The sequence below is a fragment of the Nerophis ophidion genome, linkage group LG06, assembly GCF_033978795.1.
Source record: "Nerophis ophidion isolate RoL-2023_Sa linkage group LG06, RoL_Noph_v1.0, whole genome shotgun sequence".
Lineage (NCBI taxonomy): Eukaryota > Metazoa > Chordata > Actinopteri > Syngnathiformes > Syngnathidae > Nerophis > Nerophis ophidion.
Window position 1 is genome coordinate 34,083,531 of NC_084616.1, and position 22,334 is coordinate 34,105,864.

General features: G+C 41.7%; 1 protein-coding gene across 1 annotated transcript in view; it reads right to left on the reverse strand.

The window, feature by feature from the left end:
• troap (trophinin associated protein) overlaps positions 1-22,334 on the reverse strand; it is a 30,575-nt gene that overhangs the window by 5,766 nt on the left and 2,475 nt on the right. The window contains exons 3-13 of the mRNA XM_061903498.1: positions 16,699-16,891; positions 16,212-16,638; positions 14,719-14,792; positions 14,511-14,562; positions 7,382-7,512; positions 7,263-7,320; positions 7,124-7,182; positions 6,974-7,036; positions 1,045-1,102; positions 914-963; positions 767-829 (exon numbers count right to left, since the gene is read on the reverse strand). Coding sequence (XP_061759482.1) covers positions 767-829; positions 914-963; positions 1,045-1,102; positions 6,974-7,036; positions 7,124-7,182; positions 7,263-7,320; positions 7,382-7,512; positions 14,511-14,562; positions 14,719-14,792; positions 16,212-16,638; positions 16,699-16,891 — 1,228 coding nt within the window. The remainder of the gene's footprint in view (positions 1-766; positions 830-913; positions 964-1,044; positions 1,103-6,973; positions 7,037-7,123; positions 7,183-7,262; positions 7,321-7,381; positions 7,513-14,510; positions 14,563-14,718; positions 14,793-16,211; positions 16,639-16,698; positions 16,892-22,334) is intronic.

Here is a 22,334-nt window from a genome sequence, read left to right on the forward strand (position 1 = left end):
CAAAGGTACATCAAGAAAGTATTGAGCAAAGACTGTAAATACTTAGATACATGTGATTTTTGTTTTTGTGTTTTATTTTGAAATACATTTTTAAAACACCTTTTCACATTGTAAATATTGGATATTGGCTGTAGAACCTTGAGGACAAAAATGAATATATTCAATTTTGAAATAGGGCTGTAACATAACAATATGTGGAAAAAGTGAAGCGCTGTGAATACTTTCCGCATGCACTGTACTTGCTTGCTTAGCGAAATAATGTTTTGCTAAATGTCAGCACATTCCGGAAATGATAATCGACATTAACCGTTTGTGTTTATTTACAATATATTTAGATTGTTGGACAATTGAATGTCCTTCCATCCATCCATCCATTCATCCATTTTCTATATCGCCTATTTAAATTGAAACCCCCGCCATATCGCATTTTTTTCTCCTTCTCATGACTTTGCTAAAGTAAAATTATAATTTTATTCATGTAATATTTCAACTTTTCTCTAAATTTGTCGTTTACTGTCCAATCTTATTCTTAGTGGTCAAATTTTCCTGTAATTTTGATTTTAAAAGGTGATTTCCCTAAATCGATCAGAGCATGAGGCCTACCTATTTTAAATACATGACATAGAAGTTAACTCGAGTTGAAGTTGAAATTGAGGTATTTTGTTTCCCTAACACCACACTACAACAAGTACACACTGATTGACAACAGCTTTTTTTTAGTCTATAAAAGATTTTGAAAAAACATAATATGATTTCCTGCTCTGACCTCCCGGTGGGGGGTTTTGCTGTTAGACTCCATCAGCCTGGGAGTGATGGGTGTGTTGAATTTCTGAAATAGCATGACGTAATAGGAAAGTAAGTGACAATACAACAAGTTAAATGAAGTAGAATTTGAACACGGAGTTGTACACACCATGGCAGACATAGGCTGACGTTTGGTACTGTGAATTCTTCGTGGTCTCCCTTGTGTGCAGCACAGACAAAAAACAACAACAACAGTGTCACAACATTGAAAGAAGGAGAGTGAATCAGTCTTCAATCTACCTGTCGTTGCACCCTTGGCTGTCTCTGTCAGATTCTTTCTAACTGGAACTCTTTGTACCTGCATGAAAAAAACAAATAGAGTCAGTAATTAAAGTTATCTTTGAACAAGCTCCACAATGCAGAAAAAGTATTTGTTGAAATAAATGACGCACACAGTATTGGTGCTGTTGTAATAAAGCTAAAATGGTATTCTTGTAATATTTTAACAAGAGTATCCTCTAAATTCTGGTCATTTTCCCGTCTGTGGTGTGCAATTTTGATTGACTCAATTATTGTTTAGTATATTTGTACAGCTCAACATACCAATAACATTGGCTTAATCCATAAAAGACATTCTATGAATATTTTTTTAAGTGTAGACTTCCTGTGATTATCAAGATTACTGACCAATATCTTACCCTGAAACATTCTGGTTTATGACAGTCAGTTGAATATCTTTTTTCCTCATCTTGCTTTTTGATCCAATTATTTCCCTAAATCACCGCATGAAGCCTACTTATTCTGAATATATGATACTTGAGTTAGTTTGGGTCGAAGTTAAACATGACGGAAAACGTTGGATTCGTAAAGATGAGCGAGGAGACATTGAGAATAGAAAGCTGCTGCTTGCTGAATCATAGAACAATTGAGAACATATGAGGACTGTGCTGATCGGCGCAGGATAATAATGTTTGTAGACTTAGTGTAGTACGTACGACACCGCCCACTTCGTATAGAAATGTTCCTTTAGTTTTCATTGTTAATTGCTATAAAGTATTAAATGATCAAACAATATGGAATAAACCACAAAACTAATCATATCATAGCAAGTTTAAAATAAAAACGGAAAAATAGTAGGGATGTAACAATACTGTTCACATCTCACGGTATGATATCATGATATTAAGGAAACTGTACGATATTATTGTGGTATATTATCCAGGGTGATGTTTACTTGTATTTCCCGCGATCTAGTGTTTTGGACGATTTTCATCCTTGCGCTGCGATGTGACTGGCTGACTGTGTTGCTTTGGAAACATTCGAGATGAAAGTGGTGAACTTTGCTTTGCAGAACGCAGACTTTCTTACCTCCGCCAAAGAGGTTATGTTTTCGCCAGAGTTTGTTTGACTTTTTCTAGAGACATAACTCAAAAGGTTCTATACAGATTTTGAATAAATGTCCGAACAAATTTTTTTTCCATCTTCTACAAACATGCTTCACTTCCTGCTTACGGCGTTCCACGCTCCCATCTTGCCAGTCCTGCGCTCTGCAGACGATTCTGGCAAATGTAGTTTATTTTCAGACCCAGCCAACACTAAAGTGCCAGAAAAAAACTACACACCAAGTGTTTTTGTTTGATACCGTCACGCATCATTGTGAAGACAATGAAACTGAAATACAGAGTTCTCTACAAAACCGATACATTCCTAGTAAACAGTTAAACAAAAACAACTTACCGCATTACACAGCCTTTTGCACGGATTGGGTAAAGTGGGACAGGAAGTACGAAACAAATAACTCTGATTGACAGGATAAAATGCCTGGTAAATGGGTTGATTTGTACTTGTATAGTGCTTTATAACCCGTTTTTAAGGAGCCCAAAGCGCATTGACAGTATTTCCACATTCGCCCATTCACACACACATTCACACACTGACGGCAGGTGGTGTTTGATAATAGGTTACTTAACTATGTTAAAAGCCCAAAAATCCAAACAATTTCACCCATCATTTATTTCTGCTTGTTTTTTGTTGAATAAATCCCATAAACCAACTGTATCATGCGGATGTGCGTGTTGAACTTGTCTGTTGGTGTCGAAAAGCCACGCCGCCCACTGAAGTAGCCGGTGAGTGTTGGAGGAGCACTGAGCACGCAGCAAACTTACAGCACAGCCGCAACGCAACTGCACTCAGTGGAATTTATGGGTAGGACTCAATATATTAATAAATTGCATCATTGCCACAAATGTTTATACAGTCTTCCGCTCCTACATCGCGCTTCAAATATTACTGTTTTAACACACATGATAATTTTTTAAAGCATGGTCTACAATTTTTTGGTCCTAAATTAAGTATTTATATGCATAAAAGTGGCTGAATAATATCAATACAACATTAGTATTAGCAATTAGACCAGGCTGAACCAATTAGGGTGTGCTGCTCAATATGTTATAATTATCTCACCCTAAGGCAGCATTATTACATTGGATTAAATGAGTGTTAATGTGACTAAAAAGGTGATATACGGGGGCTCTCATAATGTTGAAAAAATTATTTAGAAAATAAACACTTTTTCATGCTCTCGCTATGAAAATATTTGACTCATAATTAATAATTCCTACTTTGTGGGAATTAATTTATCCCGATCATGTCCAGAACCAATTAACAGCAATAAACGAGGCCCGAGTATATTAAGGGCCGCTACAACGAGTAAAAAAATTATGCCGAGATGCAAAACAAATGACAGCATAAAACAGGTGGGCGTTACAGCCAAGGTTTATACCACTACGGAGGATATTTTGCCGTAATGGCCAAGTGGTCGCCATAAGAGAGATGGCTTGTATGTATTTTTATTTTCCTCACACTGCTAATCAAGTTTTTTACTTACAAACTGTTAACAGTTTGTAGTCTATTTGATATTTATGAAATACAATATTTGTACAAAGAGCAGCTCGAAGACCTATATGAAGAAGAAAACATCATGGACCCAGATTTCCCTCGCCCGGACGCGGGTCACCGGGGCCCCCCTCTGGAACCAGGCCCGGAGTTGGGGCACGATGGCGAGCGCCTGGTGGCCGGGCCTGTTCCCATGGGGCCCGGCCGGGCACAGCCCGAAGAGGCAACGTGGGTCCCCCCTCCAATGGGCTCACCACCCATAGCAGGGGCCATAGAGGTCGGGTGCATTGTAAGCTGGGCGACAGCCGAAGGCAGGGCACTTGGCGGTCCGATCCTCGGCTACAGAAGCTAGCTCTTGGGACGTGGAACGTCACGTCACTGGGGGGGAAAGAGCCTGAGCTAGTGCGCGAAGTCGAGAAATTCCGGCTGGATATAGTCGGACTCACTTCGACGCACAGCAAGGGCTCTGGAACCACTTCTCTCGAGAGGGATTGGACCCTCTTCCACTCTGGCGTTGCCGGCAGTGAGAGGCGACGGGCTGGGGTGGCAATTCTTGTTTCCCCCCGGCTCAAAGCCTGTACGTTGGAGTTCAACCCGGTGGACGAAAGGGTAGCCTCCCTCCGCCTTCGGGTGGGGGGACGGGTCCTGACTGTTGTTTGTGCTTATGCACCAAGCAGCAGTTCAGAGTACCCACCCTTTTTGGGAACGCTCGAGGGAGTACTGGAAAGTGCTCCACCGGGTGATTCCCTTGTCCTACTGGGAGACTTCAACGCTCACGTTGGCAACGACAGTGAAACCTGGAGAGGCGTGATTGGGAAGAATGGCCGCCCGGATCTGAACCCGAGTGGTGTTTTGTTATTGGACTTTTGTGCTCGTCACAGTTTGTCCATAACAAACACCATGTTCAAACATAAGGGTGTCCATATGTGCACTTGGCACCAGGACACCCTAGGCCGCAGTTCCATGATCGACTTTGTAGTTGTGTCATCGGATTTGCGGCCTCATGTTATGGACACTCGGGTGAAGAGAGGGGCGGAGCTTTCTACCGATCACCACCTGGTGGTGAGTTGGCTGCGATGGTGGGGGAGGATGCCGGACAGACCTGGGAGGCCCAAACGCATTGTGAGGGTCTGCTGGGAACGTCTGGCAGAGTCTCCTGTCAGACAAAGTTTCAATTCCCACCTCCGGAAGAACTTTGAACATGTCACGAGGGAGGTGCTGGACATTGAGTCCGAGTGGACCATGTTCCGCACCTCTATTGTCGAGGCGGCAGATCGGAGCTGTGGCCGCAAGGTAGTTGGTGCCTGTCGGGGCGGCAATCCTAAAACCCCTTGGTGGACACCAGCGGTGAGGGATGCCGTCAAGCTGAAGAAGGAGTCCTATCGGGTCCTTTTGGCTCATAGGACTCCGGAGGCAGTGGACAGGTACCGACAGGCCAAGCGGTGTGCAGCTTCAGCGGTCGCGGAGGCAAAAACTCGGACATGGGAAGAGTTCGGGGAAGCCATGGAAAACGACTTCCGGACGGCTTCGAAGCGATTCTGGACCACCGTCCGCCGCCTCAGGAAGGGGAAGCAGTGCACTATCAACACCGTGTATGGTGCGGATGGTGTTCTGCTGACCTCGACTGCGGATGTTGTGTATAGGTGGAAGGAATACTTCGAAGACCTCCTCAATCCCACCAACACGTCTTCCTATGAGGAAGCAGTGCCTGGGGAATCTGTGGTGGTCTCTCCTATTTCTGGGGCTGAGGTCGCTGAGGTAGTTAAAAAGCTCCTCGGTGGCAAGGCCCCAGGGGTGGACGAGATCCGCCCGGAGTTCCTTAAGGCTCTGGATGCTGTGGGGCTGTCTTGGTTGACAAGACTTTGCAGCATCGCGTGGACATCGGGGGCGGTACCTCTGGATTGGCAGACCGGGGTGGTGGTTCCTCTCTTTAAGAAGGGGGACCGGAGGGTGTGTTCCAACTATCGTGGGATCACACTCCTCAGCCTTCCCGGTAAGGTTTATTCAGGTGTACTGGAGAGGAGGCTACGTCGGATAGTCGAACCTCGGATTCAGGAGGAACAGTGTGGTTTTCGTCCTGGTCGTGGAACTGTGGACCAGCTCTATACTCTCGGCAGGGTTCTTGAGGGTGCATGGGAGTTTGCCCAACCAGTCTACATGTGCTTTGTGGACTTGGAGAAGGCATTCGACCGTGTCCCTCGGGAAGTCCTGTGGGGAGTGCTCAGAGAGTATGGGGTATCGGACTGTCTTATTGTGGCGGTCCGTTCCCTGTACGATCGGTGCCAGAGCTTGGTCCGCATTGCCGGCAGTAAGTCGAACACATTTCCAGTGAGGGTTGGACTCCGCCAAGGCTGTCCTTTGTCACCGATTCTGTTCATAACTTTTATGGACAGAATTTCTAGGCGCAGTCAAGGCGTTGAGGGGTTCCGGTTTGGTAACCGCAGGATTAGGTCTCTGCTTTTTGCAGATGATGTGGTCCTGATGGCTTCATCTGACCGGGATCTTCAGCTCTCGCTGGATCGTTTCGCAGCCGAGTGTGAAGCGACCGGAATGAGAATCAGCACCTCCAAGTCCGAGTCCATGGTTCTCGCCCGGAAAAGGGTGGAGTGCCATCTCCGGGTTGGGGAGGAGACCCTGCCCCAAGTGGAGGAGTTCAAGTACCTAGGAGTCTTGTTCACGAGTGAGGGAAGAGTGGATCGTGAGATCGACAGGCGGATCGGTGCGGCGTCTTCAGTAATGCGGACGTTGTACCGGTCCGTTGTGGTGAAGAAGGAGCTGAGCCGGAAGGTAAAGCTCTCAATTTACCGGTCGATCTACGTTCCCATCCTCACCTATGGTCATGAGCTTTGGGTCATGACCGAAAGGATAAGATCACGGGTACAAGCGGCCGAAATGAGTTTCCTCCGCCGTGTGGCGGGGCTCTCCCTTAGAGATAGGGTGAGAAGCTCTGCCATCCGGGAGGAACTCAAAGTAAAGCCGCTGCTCCTTCACATCGAGAGGAGCCAGATGAGGTGGTTCGGGCATCTGGTCAGGATGCCACCCGAACGCCTCCCTAGGGAGGTGTTTAGGGCACGTCCAACCGGTAGGAGGCCACGGGGAAGACCCAGGACACGTTGGGAAGACTATGTCTCCCGGCTGGCCTGGGAACGCCTCGGGATCCCCCGGGAAGAGCTAGACGAAGTGGCTGGGGAGAGGGAAGTCTGGGTTTCCCTGCTTAGGCTGTTGCCCCCGCGACCCGACCTCGGATAAGCGGAAGATGATGGATGGATGGATGAATATTTGTACATTTAGAAAAACATTTGAAATGGACGTTGACACAATTTTCTGTTCTGACCTCCCGGTGGGGGGTTTTGGTGTTACAGTCTCTCAGCCAGGGAGTCATAGGTGTGTTAAATTTCTGAAATGGCATGACATAAGAGGAAAGTAAGTGACTAAACAACAATTTCATGTTAAATAGAACAAGAGCACAGAGAGTTGTACACACCATGGCAGATACAGGCTGATGTCTGGTGTTGGGAAGTCTCTGTGGTGTCCCGATATTCTCTGTGTGTTGCAGCACAGACAAAAAAATAACAATGTCACAATATTGAAAGCAGAAGAGTGTGCATCAGGTTTCAAGCTACCTCTTATTGCTCCTTTTGGTGTCTCTGTAAGATGTTTTCTAACTGGAACTCTTTGAGCCTGCATGGAAAATTACTTTAGCTCAAAATACTGTGCATTAGACTAAAAAAAATGTACATACTGTGTAGATAGAGGTGTGTCTGCTGGATGAGTTCTGAGGTGTGCCACGCAAGGGCCCTTGAGCCTTCACCCCTTTGTTCTGTAGGATGCTTCTCAGGGCACCGGGGTCAGCGGAGAAGGCCACCGACTTCACTGATGCAGTTACAAACCAAAAAGGAACACATATTCACTGGTGTACAAGGATGTACTCATTTGTCATTTAACTCAAATCGATCTCACTCATACATAATACTCGTGGCTCTTTTAGCATGTGATCATCTCACAAATGTTATCTTTATCATAAACACTGACATTTTGGACTATCTTGACTCTTCTGAAACATTAACAGTGTGTCTCAGGACAAATAGTTAGACAAGGTTGTGTGAATGTGAAGCTCAAGCTACCTTTTAAAGTTAGACCCATTATGGGTGGATGGAATCCTTAAGTGTTTTGGCGGAGATGAAAAGAAGTATGAGCTGTGGGAAACCACGTTTTTGCATCTGCTGGACTCAAAAAGCACCATACTGGGAGAACTGCCTGGCGAAGATGACGACGATGTTGCGGGAGAAGACGCCAATAAAAATGATAAGGTGTACGCAGCTCTGATTTAACTACTGTACAATAAAAGTTTGTCCCTCGTCATGACAGACATCGCGGGTGATGACAGGAAGGCGCTGCAGATCTTGAAAAATCATTATGCTGGTAAGGGGTAACCACGTGTAATTACTTTTTACACAGAATTTACATATTTTCAAAAAGGAGTGAACAAGGGTGTCACAGATTGTATCACCTATGCGGAGAACGATATCACGCACTGCACAATCCAGGAGAGACCACAATGATATTAAAAAGGCCTGCCCGATACATTCAAACCATTCTCTGTTTATGAGACAGGGTGGTGACAAGTTAACATTTGCGGAGTTCAAAATCAAGTGGACGAGCTATAAGAGCTCAGCGTGATGAAAGTCAAAGGAAGAGACGATTGGAAGGAGAATATCAACTGGTACAGCTGTGGCAAAAAAGGACAAAAAGCGTCAGGGTGCGCGTCAGCCGCGGGTGACTGCAGCAAGCAGAAGCAATGATGTCATTTTTTGTAAAAGTGACGGAGAAAGCGGGACAGAGTGAAGCAAGCAGTGGATGAGGACCGCAAGTTCTCACTCAAGGTGAACGGTGCCCCGCTTAAAGAGGTGGAGCTGACGGCTTTTATGGTGAACTCGAGAGCATCAAAAGATTTCATCACAGACAATGGCCATTTTGTGACCTTCGACCCCACTTTATTGGAGCAGGGAGATGGCATTATGGCTAGCGGGATCGCGCTGAAAGAGGGCACTGCCAGTTGAGCTTGAGTGCTTGAGAGACAAAGGCCGAAGTGTGGATGTGATCCTGAAGGAGGCGCTTTACATCCCATTATTTTCCCAGGACTTATTTTCTGTCAAAGCTGCGATTGCGCAAGGAGCAACAACCATTACCAAAGGAGGACAAAATCCACTCATTCACAAAATTGGAACAAAATTTGATATTCATATAATTGATTGACTGTTTTATTTAACCACTGTCATGAATGAAGTTAATGAGTGTAATGTGTGCTGCGACATACAGACGCGGCATGAAATTTAGGCCACCGCAATTATTATGACATTTTGAAGTTGGAAAGTGTCACCAATGGGATGAAAATGAAGGGCAAAACAGAGAAACTTAGACACGTGAAGTTTGTCTAAAAGGAAAGTTTAGAAAGCAAAATAAATACTTGATTTAGTTCATGTTGATCTTGTCCGGACCTATAGAGCCAGCAGGTAAAAATGGTTTTAGATATGCCTTAGCATTCACAGACGACAGCAGTTATATACACTTATTTCCTAGAAGCTAAGAATGATACTGTTAAAGCCACAGAGAATTTCATTTCTGATGTTGCAACTTAAGAGAATCAAATGTATTGGATCGTAAAATGGAGCCGAGTTTACGCCTGCTTTATTCAAATCGCTCTGCTCTGAACAATGCAATTATACATGAAAACTCAGCTCCTAATACGCCCCATCAGAATGGAACAGCTGAAAGAACCTGGAGAACCTTGTTCAAAATGGCAAGCTGCATGCTGACTGCCTGCAAATTGCCAAAATGTAACATATGGGGCAGACACCATATTATTTAACTGGAAAATACATGACCTCTTTAAAAATAAAATGATTGGTTTAAAATGTTGTGATTATCAGTGGCCTAGTGGTTATAGTGTTCGCCCTGAGATCGGTAGGTTGTGAGTTCAAACACTGGCCGAGTCATACCAAAGACTATAAAAGTGGGACCTATTACCTCCCTGCTTGGCACTCAGCATCAAGAGTTGGAATTGGGGGTTGAATCACCAAAAATGACTCCTGGGCGTGGCCACTGCTGCTGCCCACTGCTGCCCTCCACTCCCAGGGGGTGATCAAGGGCGATGGGTCAAATGCAGGGAATAATTTCGCCACACCTAGTGTGTGTGTGTGTGTGTGTGTGTGTGACAATTATGGGTACTTTAACTTTAACTTAATAAGTACAGTACAAAAAATAAATAAATACGACAAAAAAAGTGGGATACACTTTGTCAAAAAGGAATCTTTGTTAGTTATGACAAGAACAGTCCTGCATAGATTGTTTTCTATCCTGACACAGGGAGAATACTCCGAAACAGGCTGATAAAAGTTGTTTTTTTTCCCCACAAAAGGCACCATAGTGTGACACTCAGATGGATAAAAGTGTATAATCACCTTGAACATAGGAAGCAAGAAGAGACTCAGTGTCCAAAAACAATCATGACAAAAGTAATCCAACAAGACATAAAAATGGAGACGTGTGACACGGATGACACAAATTTAAAAAGTGAAAGTGACCAGTGTACATGTTATCCGAGTAGAGAGAGAAAAAACCTTGATTTTTATACAGACTATAAGTGTGAACCTGAATACATGGCGTTATCAACAACTACACAGGAAAGCATGTATCTGCTACATCTACTGAATGATATGCAACAGTAACAGTTTGAGGAAAATCAAGGTGCAATTGCGCTTGAGACAAATCTTGTGTGTCGTCAAAGATAAAAGAACATTGACATTAGATATAATTTTGTCTGATTTGCACTTTGTGATGAAAAAATAAGTCTTAAGACCTACTGTCCAACTGCAGATATGGTAGCTGACGTTTTCACTAAGTCTGTACCTAAAATTTGACTGAACACAATTTTATCTTATTTTTGGAATGTATATATAAGTATCGCTTATCGAGTATAAGTCGCTCCGGAGTACAAGTCGCACCTGCCGAAAATGCATACTAAAGAAGGGAAAAAACATACATAAGTCGCAATGGAGTATAAGTCGCATTTTTTGGGGAAATTTATTTGATAAAACTCAACACCAAGAATAGACATTTGAAAGGCAATTTAAAATAAATAAAGAATAGTGAAAAACAGGCTGAATAGTGTATGTTATATGACTCATAAATAACCAACTGAGAAGGTGCCTGATATGTTAACGGAACATATTATGGTAAGAGTCATTCAAATAACTATAACATATAGAACATGCTATACGTTTACCAAACAATCTGTCACTCCGAATCGCTAAATCCCATGAAATCTTATACGTCTAGTCTCTTATGTGAATGAGCTAAATAATATTATTTGATACTTTACGGTAATGTGTTAATAATTTCACACATAAGTCTCTCCTGAGTATAAGTCGCACCCCTGGCCAAACTATGAAAAAACTGTGACTTATAGTCCGAAAAATACGGTAACTGGATATGGAAAACATGTGTCCTGTCAAACCAACATGTGGGGGTGTAGAACTTTGTTATTGTATGTTTTTGTGAACTATTAGTCTGACTCTTGGTGTGGGTGGAGCGAACACAACGGTGCGCCTGATTATCACTAAACGGCTGCAGATGATTGTGTGCTGTGTGCCTTTTGCTGTCCTCTGGGGACGGCGTGGTGGAGTTGGGAGAGTGGCTGTGCCAGCAACCAGAGGGTTCCTGGTTCGATTCCCAGCTTCTACCAACCTAGTCACATCCGATGCGTCTTCGAGGAAGACATTTCACCCTTGCTCCCTATGGGTCGTGGTTAGCGCCTTGCATGGCAGCTCCCGCCATCAGTGTGTGAATGTGTGAGTAAATGGGTGAATGTGGAAATAGTGTCAAAGCACTTTGAGTGCCTTGGAGGTAGAAAAACGCTATACAGGTATAACCATTTACTATTTATTCTTCTATCCGCAGGTGATTCTCGCTCTTTGCAAAATGTCTGTGCAACACTAAACACTACTTTACCTAATACTTTAATATGGTGCTACTCCGATCTTGTTGAGTTTAGAAAATCTATCAGGAATATGACTACAGCCAAAGCTGTTATTGACAGTGTAACCCCTGTGGTTATTTTTTTGTATTTACTGTAGTATATGCTCTGTGGTTAATTGAATAGTATGTATTGGGTGATTTTAAGGAATTCCATTTATTGTAAGAATAATAGATTAGCAGGTTGATTTTCACTACAACAGGACCAAGGACCCCCAAAGTGAGGGAGAGATGGACCGAGTACCATCTACTTACATAACCTGTATAAAATTGTGATTGTTTTTAATTAAACTAGTCACAGCAAATGTTCCCTCTAAAAAGGCACACATCTGCGCAATTGCGCACTATTCCTGTGTCCTCTGCGCACGGAAAATCTATGTAACACACACAATCCAAATTCAAAATCAAACCTAAATAATATATAGCACATCATTTATTCTGTACCATTTTCACTGCAACACAGTGACAGGTAAATAACAAGTGGTCACACACTACCTAGATCTGTCATTTTATAAAGCTAAACTTATTAGAGTTGGCCATAACCTCGCCAAAACAACATCAGCAACAAAACTATTATCTAGCAGAACTGGTCACTTTCTGCCGTAAACACACCAAAACCAACTATACTGTATGTCGTATTGACAGCAGCCGCTCTCTCTTTTACATTTGTGCCCAAATTCGCACACAATCGGCTGAGCGAGTAATGCGTTCACAGCCACAAAAGCAGTCGGACAAGGCCAACACCACACAAGCTGTAACTGCCAGGTCGTTACGCTGTGATTAATTGATGCCCTTAACACCGCGTGTGCGTGTTGCTGTTTTGCTGGTTAGCTTATAGCAGTAAATACTGCATGCTGACTCTTGGCAAAACAAACAAGAACAGCACAAAACACATTTGTGCTATTAAAGTGCCATGAATTTAAAAATTTTATTTTATAGATATTAATCATGAAATGCTGTTAGAAAATACATAAATACATAGTAAAAACGATTTACATTGACATTTAAATTTGTGGATGCATTGCATGGAGATATCAAAAATATATTAAAATTGAGTCCATCCATCCATCCATCCATCCATCCATTTTCTACCGCTTGTCCCTTTTGGGGTCGAGGGGGGTGCTGGAGCCTATCTCAGCTGCATTCAGGCGGAGGGCGGCGCACACCCTGGACAAATCGCCACCTCATCACAGGGCCAACACAGATCAATGTGTAATTACATATGATTAGCATTAATCAACCAAAAATATCACGACCCTCCGGCAGTACTTTTGCGGACCCCACACACGCCATTAGACTGTACAATTCCTCTCTGGGGTAGGGGGCATAATAGGATGACAGGGGATGCAAAACAATAACAGTGCAAAACTTTTTCACAACATGGTCACTATCTAGTTTTTCTCTTCTTATTATATTCTTATTTTACGGTTATATTTTTATTCCCATTGTTGCTTTTTATTTTTATTCTTATTGTAATATTTTTCAATTTTGTTTCTATTTACAGGTATACCCCCATTATTTACTTTTTAAATTGATCTTAACTCTGTACATTGCTGCTGGAATTTTAATTTTCCTGATGGATCTCCCCTGAAGGAATCAATAAAGTACTATCTATCCGTCTTTTGTCACCTTGACAATATTTCAATCCAATATTAGTAATGCTGTCTGAGGCTGAGCCAATCAGTGGCCACTATACTGAACAGCGTGCTCTAATTGGTTTAGTCTCATCTAAGGTTTGCAAAGCTTGTGAGATCATATTCAAAAAGATTTGAGGCTGTAATTGCTGCCAAACTTGCATCAAAAAAGTATTGAGCAAAGCCTGTCAATACTCATGTACTTATGTGATTTTTATTTTTATGTTTAATTAATTTGCCAAAATTTTGCAAAAAGATTTGTTTAACATTGGCATTATGGTCTATTGTGTGTAGAATTGTAAGGACGAAAATTAATTTAGTCCATTTTGTAATAAAGCTGTAACATAAAACATTTTTTTTTAAAGTGAGCGCTGCACTGTTTGCACGCATGCACACACATATACACAAATATATACATCCATCCATCCATTTCCTACCGCTTATTCCCTTTTGGGGTCGCGGGGGGCAGTATACATATATATACTGTATACACATTTTTACACAATTTTTATTATATGATCTAATGCAGTGGTTCTCAACCTTTTTTCAGTGATGTACCCCCTGTGAACATTTTTTTTCAATTCAAGTATCCGCTAATCAGAGCAAAGCATTTTTGGTTGAAAAAAAGAGATAAAGTAAAATATAGCACTATGTCATCAGTTTCTGATCTATTAAATTGTATACCGGTGCAAAATATTGCTCATTTGTAGTGGTCTTTCTTGAACTATTTGGAAAAAAATATATACAAATAACTAAAAACTTGTTGAGAAATAAAGAAGTCATTCAATTATAAATAAAGATTTCTACACATAGAAGTATTCATCAACTTAAAGTGCCCTCTTTGGGGATTGTAATAGAGATCCATCTGGATTCATCAACTTAATTCTAAACAATTCTTCACTAAAAAATAAATCTTTAACATCAATATTTATGGAACATGTCCACAAAAAATCTAGCTGTCAACACTGAATATTGCGTTTTTGCATTTCTTTTCACAGTTTATAAACTTACATTCATATTTGTTGAAGTATTATTCAATAAATATATTTAAAAAGGAATGTTGAATTGTTGCTATTTTTAGAATATTTAAAAAAAAACCTTGGCATACCTTCAAGTACCCCCAGGGGTACGCGTACCCCCATTTGAGAACCACTGATCTAATGTAATGCGTGACATGCTAAGTAGTGTTAACACTCTACTGACCTGTGGTGGGTGGAGCTTTATGATATTTCTTTGCAATAGAAACTTGCTGGTGCTGCAGAAATGAAGAGGACTGTTACAAACCCTGGTCACAATAAGTAAAGGTACGAGAAAACGTAGATGATCCCGACTATTAAAAATAAGTCAACTGTAGTGCACAATCTCACAACAATAGCAAAAGGTTTGGACTTCAGAGTTGCACATACTGTACCTGCATGTGCACGCCCTCATTACACAGGATGCTTAGCAAAGCATTGTGGTCAGGCTGGAATTCCTCAGCTTTGTCTGAAAGACATTGCAAAAAAATTACCCACAACAACTGTAGCAGGAAATTATGTCAATGCTTATTTGATACACCAATAAAGCTGTTCTCCAGTCAGCAAATGTTTTACAGATGTGCTTCCAAAGTCAAAAGTCATTAAACAAAATGGAGTTCAACCAATGTTTTAACAAACTTTCCGATTGAAAAGAAAATCTTGTGAGATCGCAGAGTATCAAAAGCAATACTTTACACAAAGTGTGACAGACACAATTTAAATTTATTCCAGCAATGATGATAAAACTGCCTGAATTGCTCTGTTAACACGTTCTTGTTACCTCAACACTACTTTTCGGTCAGATCAAAGGTTTTTTTTTAAATTTCTTCACATTTGAGCTTAGAAAGTTATTTAAAACATTGCCTGTACAGTTAATAAAGGTTTTATGATGGCCACAACCTGAAATAATTCATTTCACATTGAATGTTAAAGGGGTCATATGTTTTTTTTCCTACATTTAAAACACTTCCCATGTGGTTTACACAATATTTAATAGTGCTTCTTCGGTCAAAAAATTGCATAGATTTTGTTTTACAGCCCGTCTTCAAGGCACTTTCTGACTCTTCAGAACCCGCCATTTCTTATTTACGTGCCGAAGCCCTCCTTTAGGCCAAAACCCCTTTGACTGTGTCTCCACTCTGTCAGTCATGTTGTAGTTTTTAGCGCTTCCATATCGAGTCTGACATATATAAGTTTGAACTAAACGCTACTTTTAATTAGAAAAGGCAACAGTGGAGGGTGCATGTGCATGTACAGGCCAGTCTGCCCCACAAAAAGAGGATAGAGAAAAAGAGAGATTTTATTGACTACAACTTAAGACTATTACAAAATAAAAACTGGGGACTCATACAAAGGTCTTTGGTTAAACCGTTACCATATATGGATGTTTCCGCTGAAGGAACTAAAGCACAATAGGTCGCTTAAGTCTCAAATTCCAAATGGCTCAATACGTCACTAAAGTCTCAAATTCCAAACGGCTCGTTTGAGAGCAAGTTTGGAAGAATGCAAGATTTTTCTTTATATAAATATCAACCACCACGTCACCATGGTTTGATTTCTAATTTTCAGGACTGATGGGGATCTTACACAAGAAAATATTATACAAATCAAAAATAATTATTAACATGTACAAATAGGTAAGAAAAGTTGTTTTTGCACGATACAAACCCTTTAGGATAACTTGGATGTCACCCAACGTAATGTAATGGATTTTGTCCAACTTTGGAGACTCCGCTGTTGTTCTGTTGTAAACAACATACTAACAAGGCTCAACAAGTCTTACTTATTAATTGATGCAAAGAACAAACACGATAATCAAATATGCATTAGATGTACTAAAAAATTGTTACACTACTGCATGTCTGACCTACTGTACATGTGAACTTACCAGATGGGTCGTTGGAAAGGTTATCCTGCACGTTCTGGCTTGAATAGCATAATTTGGTTGGCTCTTTGAGACTGAGATGAGTCATATGGTCTAAGCAGACTTCCACACTGTCTAAAAAACTGCTTTGATGTGCAACATTGTTAGTCCTAAAAGTGTCAGAATGCCCACACTGTCCTGCTGCAAGCCTTGCCATTCCATGGCAGTCCAGCTTCCCCTTGTTTGAGTCTACGGTGCTTTTTAACCCAGCTGGACATTCAGAGGGCTTGGCAGTTATATCTTGGGTTTTCACAAGAACATTGTTTTCATGTGGGCCTCTTCTTGATTGTAGAAAACTCCTTGGCTGTAAAGCTTCAACGACTGCTTTCTTTTTCTGCGACCTGTCGAAAGGCATTGGCCGAGAGTATGGCTTTTTCTTCTTAGCTTTACCCTGTAGGTAAATGATAGTGTTAGAGGTAGGGTCAACAAATGATATAAAGAAGACGCTCACAGTCAAAGCTTCTTCCTCCCACTGAGTGAAGTCAGATGCTGAAGGTCGGAGGGACTTGACAAGCACAGGAAGTCTGCTCCTTTTTAAGCATGCTGGATCTTGGTTCTCGGATTCTTTGTTAGGAAGGTGCAGTGCTGGCACAGGTTTCAAATTCTTATGGTCCACTGGCATTTTGTTATTTTCACTTTTTATCCTAAGTAAAAAACAAAATAGTGAGCATTATTGATAATGGATTATAATGTATGATCAGGGTGAGTGTGACTATAACTTGGCAATGTTGCATAGAATAAACGATCCATAACTAAAAAAATGTATGTATTCAATGTCATGGCATAACAGTTAAGTGAAATAACATGTTAAAAGCGGTAAAATTAGCACTCGCCTCAAACTCCCTTTTTTCAAGGCAGACATACGCTATGAGGCACCCGGAGAGTTCAGCAGATTGACAAAAAATAAAGGGTAACTGCTATTTTTGGGAGAATTTTGTATATCGTTCAGTTTCTTTTTTGCTTTCAAACATAAAAATCGTCTCGATCTTGGTTGCTAGCAATGCAGCTTATGGGAGTGATCATTTAAACCTCTAAGTCAGTGGTTCTCCACCTTTTTTCAGTGATGTACCCCCTGTGGACATTTTTTTGATTCAAGTACCCCCTTATCAGAGCAAAACATGTTTGGTTGAAAAAAAAGAGATAAAGAAGTAAAATACAGCACTATGTCATCAGTTTCTGATTTATTAAATTGCACAACAATGCAAAATATTGCTCATTTGTAGTGGTCTTTCTTGAACTATTTGGAAAAAAAACTTGTTGAAAAATAAACAAGTGATTCAATTGTAAATAAAGATTTCTACACATAGAAGTAATCATCAACCTAAAGTGCCCTCTTTGGGGATTGTAAAAGAGATCCATCTGGATCCATGAACTTAATTCTAAACATTTCTTCACAAAAAAAGAAATCTTTAACATCAATATTTATGGAACATGTCCACAAAAATATCTAGCTGTCAACACTGAATATTGCATTGTTGCATTCCTTTTCTCAGTTAATGAACTATATTTTGTTGACGTATTGTTCAATAAATATGTTATAAAGGATTTCTGAATTGTTGTTATTTTGCAATAAATATATTTATAAAATTATTTTTCAATTCTTGCTATTTTTAGAATATTTAAAAAAAATCTCACGTACCCCTTGGTATACCTTCAAGTACCCCCAGGGGTAAACGTACCCCCATTTGAGAACCACTGCTCTAAGTAACTTTAAAATTGTCTTCAAAAATAGTCAACCGTACATAATTTAGGTTTTGCAGCCTGTATAATAACCAGGCTGTAGCAACATAGTTATTGAAAAAGCGAACACTGAGGAACTTTTTTTCTTATCGTAGTAACAAATTGACGTGCTCTGGTATTAGTCGTAAAAGCTAACTACGGCAAGCGATAAGCTACCATTTACAACAACACGAAACGCATTTGGGTTTGTAATACACAAAACTGCGATACAACACTAATTTGTACTGACTGAAAAGCATGAACAATCATATTAGATTAGATTAGATTGTACTTTTATTTATTCCTTCAGGAAAATTAAAATTTTCAACACAATCCCATAGTGATTTAGGGCTATATAAGTAAACATTGATTGATTTAAGATCAGACAAACATTACTGGGAGACAGAACAGGATTGCTGACGGGTCTGCCGGCTTCCAGCGCCCCTTACAAAAAAGGTGAGATACAGGTAAACAAGTGGGGGTAATGGGAGAAAAAAATAGAAGATTAAAATAAAATAAAATACAATAAAAAAATTGGTCTAAGCATGGGCCCCTGGAGAGGGGGTCCAGACTGAGGCCCTGGGAAAAAAACAACAACAACTCATAGCCATAGTACACATCCCTCTCACATGTGTGTAAGAGGGAAACATCAAACATCAAAAAAGACAAAGGACATTAAAGACATTAAAGCAGCGGATACAACCAGCCACTTCTACATACAGCTATGAATAAAAATTAAAAGAAACATATACACTGTGGTGGCCTCTGCGGTGTTCCACGCCATCGTCTGCTGGGGTGGAGGAAGCATGCCCAGAGACAGGAGCAGACCCAACAAAGCAACTAAAAGAGCCGACTCCACTCTCAGCCGCCAACCAACTCTTGGCCAGTGTCCAGTCCGCATGGATGAGCGAGGATACGTCCAAGGAGACTGAGGTGTCCGACACCTGCTCACCCAGCCAAGACACCGCGAAGCCTCTCCGTCCCGGCGCTCAGTGCCAGCTCCGCAGCCCTGTCCCCTCATCTGCATTTCCTCCAGTCCCTCCAACAGACTCCGGTGTGGCAGAGACCCAGTAGCTGGTCTCCATGGCCAAAAGGCTCCTGGGAGGCAGATCCAAAAGTCCACAAAAAGAACCGCAGAGGTCACGAAAGTGCCACCCATTGTCACACAGTCCCAGAGGGTCCCGGACCAAAAGGCAAAAAAATATAATAACACATGAAAACAAGAGGGGCTTCACGGTGGCAGAGGGGTTAGTGCGTCTGCCTCACAATACGAAGGTCCTGCAGTCCTGGGTTCAAATCCAGGCTCGGGATCTTTCTGTGTGGAGTTTGCATGTTCTCCCCGTGAATGCGTGGGTTCCCTCCGGGTACTCCGGCTTCCTCCCACTTCCAAAGACATGCACCTTGGGATAGGTTGATTGGCAACACTAAATTGGCCCTAGTGTGTGAATGTGAGTGTGAATGTTGTCTGTCTATCTGTGTTGGCCCTGCGATGAGGTGGCGACTTGTCCAGGGTGTACCCGCCTTCCGCCCGATTGTAGCTGAGATAGGCGCCAGCGTCCCCCGCTACCCCGAAAGGGAATAAGCGGTAGAAAATGGATGGATGGATGGATGGATGAAAACAAGAGGGAAACACAAAAGGATGACACAAGAGCACTAATCTCCTGCCAACAGCAGCCACTACAGCAGTGCCATCTTGGGGAAAAAAATAAAAAAATTAAAAAGTATATATGTTACAGTATCTGTAACGTATTAGCCTGTATTTCATGTTTTGTTGGTACACAGTTGAGCTGGCTAGACAGCGTATGTGCTGTAGTTGTATTAATACACATGGCGTGCTGCATATATCATGATCGATATTAGAATGACTCACTCGATGGACAGTTGTTCGTTCAGTCCAGCTGGCCGGGGACATTATCTGTTGATTTGGGGTAAGCAATCCATTTATTTCGAAATAGCTTGGCTCCAATTTCCATATTTATAGCGTCAAAATCGCTTTCATCCTCCTTTCCCGGCTTCCGTCTGCTCTAAAGTCTCACTCTGCGTTTGTGCTCGCTTATGTAAGCAGCGGTATATTAAGCTTCAAAAGGTATAACGTTGTGAATCCTCATTGGTCCAAAAATAGTCGTCTTTGTTGTCTGTTATCAAGTCTGACATCATTAGAAAACACTCACATTTGATTCCAGAACTAGGAAAACACATGTTGCAAGTCAGACGTGCGCTGCTATGGAAACAGAAATAAATGCGCGGAATAAATCAGTCCTGGAAATGCCTAAAATTGTCAAAATACAGTAAATATTGTACATATTGCGTATTGTTATGAACATGTCTTTTACTACATCATACTGTATATAGACTTGCACTGTGTACATACGTTGCTGGAGGGTTTTAAAGTTTTTTTGGAGGTCTTTGAAGGCTACAATGGTGACTCGCGTTAGCCGCATGTTTCAAGTGTTTTCTTTCATCTTTAAAAATCATAAAAAATAAAATAAATAAAGACGTGTGTTCTTGTCTCTCATATTGATTTTGAACAATAGGCAAAATTCGAAAAAAAAAAGTGCAGTTCCTCTCTAAGAAAATACATATTTTTCCAATTCTGCTTAAGCCAGCGATTGTCAGTATTTCTTGTAATACCACTTTACAGTACAAGCATTACTCTTACTCATCTAATGAACTGAAATATTATTGAGAACCTGATATTTTTCTATTCATTTGTATGTGTCTAACTAGATGTTGTCTAGCAGTAGCAGGCTGTCATGCAGCAGTGACCCCTCACCCTAGGGAAGAGCCATACTATTCAAGGAGCACTGTGCTGATAAAATATGTCAAAGACCATAGGCGTCGATCCTGTGGGTACTTCAGGCCCGAGCACCCACGTGAGATTAACGGCAACTTTCAATTTTTAAATACATTTTTGAAAAATCAATTTTGTTGTTGCTAATTTCGTGAAGAGATTAGTCCGTTTTACAGACTAAAAAAGGCACAAATCCCAGTATACAATTACCAAAGCCTGACCAAATGTTAATGTGCTCGATAATGAACTAGTGACAAAATTATCTTGACTATACACGAGCAAAAGAAGGGCATACTTACGCAACAGCCATACATGTCAAACTAAGGGTGGCAGTATGAACAATGCTAACACTGTCATAAACGTGTGTCATACATGAAACCACACTAAACAACAACGACAAAACACATTTTGGAAGAATATTTTCACCGCAACACAACATAAACACTACAGAACTAATGCCCAGAATTCCCTGCAGCACCAACTCTTCCAGGACCCCACAATATAAACAAAGCAGCGAAATGTCCCCTTTATTTAGAAAAGTACTGAAATACTTTTGGTACCGGTACCAAAATATTGGTATCAGGACAACACTAATACACACACATCGAGCACCCACTGACAGAAATGTAGATTGGCGCCTATGTCAAAGACAAAACCAATTGATGTTCAATTCTTTAAGGGAGCAATTAAACAAAATTGAGGGTGAGCAGAAATCCACAAACTATGCTGCAGAATTAATAGGGTTGACCACATCCATTATTGAGTCGCAGGGGCAGCAGCCTAAGCAGGGAAGCCCAGACTTCCGTCTCCCCACCCACTTCGTCCAGCTCCTCCCGGGGGATCCCGAGGTTTTCCCAGGCCAAGTGGGAGACATAGTCTTCCCAACGTGTCCTGGGTCTTCCCCGTGGCCTCCTACCGGTCGGACGTGCCCTAAACACCTCCCAAGGAAAGCGTTCGGGTAGCATCCTGACCAGATGCCCGAACCACCTCATCTGGCTCCTCTCGATGTGAAGGAGCAGCGGCTTTAGTTTGACCTCCTCCCGGATAACAGAGTTTCTCACCCTATCTCTAAAGGGAGAGCCCTGCCACCTGGCGGAGGAATCTCATTTTGGCCCCTTGTACCCGTGATCTTGTCCTTTCGGTCATGACCCAAATCTCATGACCATAGGTGAGGATGGGAACATAGATCAACCGGGAAATTGAGAGCTTTGCCTTCCGGCTTTGAATGATTGATTGATTGAAACTTTTATTAGTAGATTGCACAGTACAGTACATATTCCGTACAATTGACCACTAAATGGTAACACCCGAATAAGTTTTTTAACTTGTTTAAATCGGGGTCCATGTAAATCATTTCATGGCTCAGCTCTTTTTTCACTTCAACGGATCGATGCAGCGTCCGCATTACTGAAGACGCCGCACCGATCCGCCTGTCGACCTCGCGATCCACTCTTCCCTCACTCGCTAACAAGACCCTGAGGTACAAAGCCTGTTTCCATATGAGTTGGGAAATTGTGTTAGATGTAAATATAAACGGAATATAATGATTTGCAAATCATTTTCAACCCATATTCAGT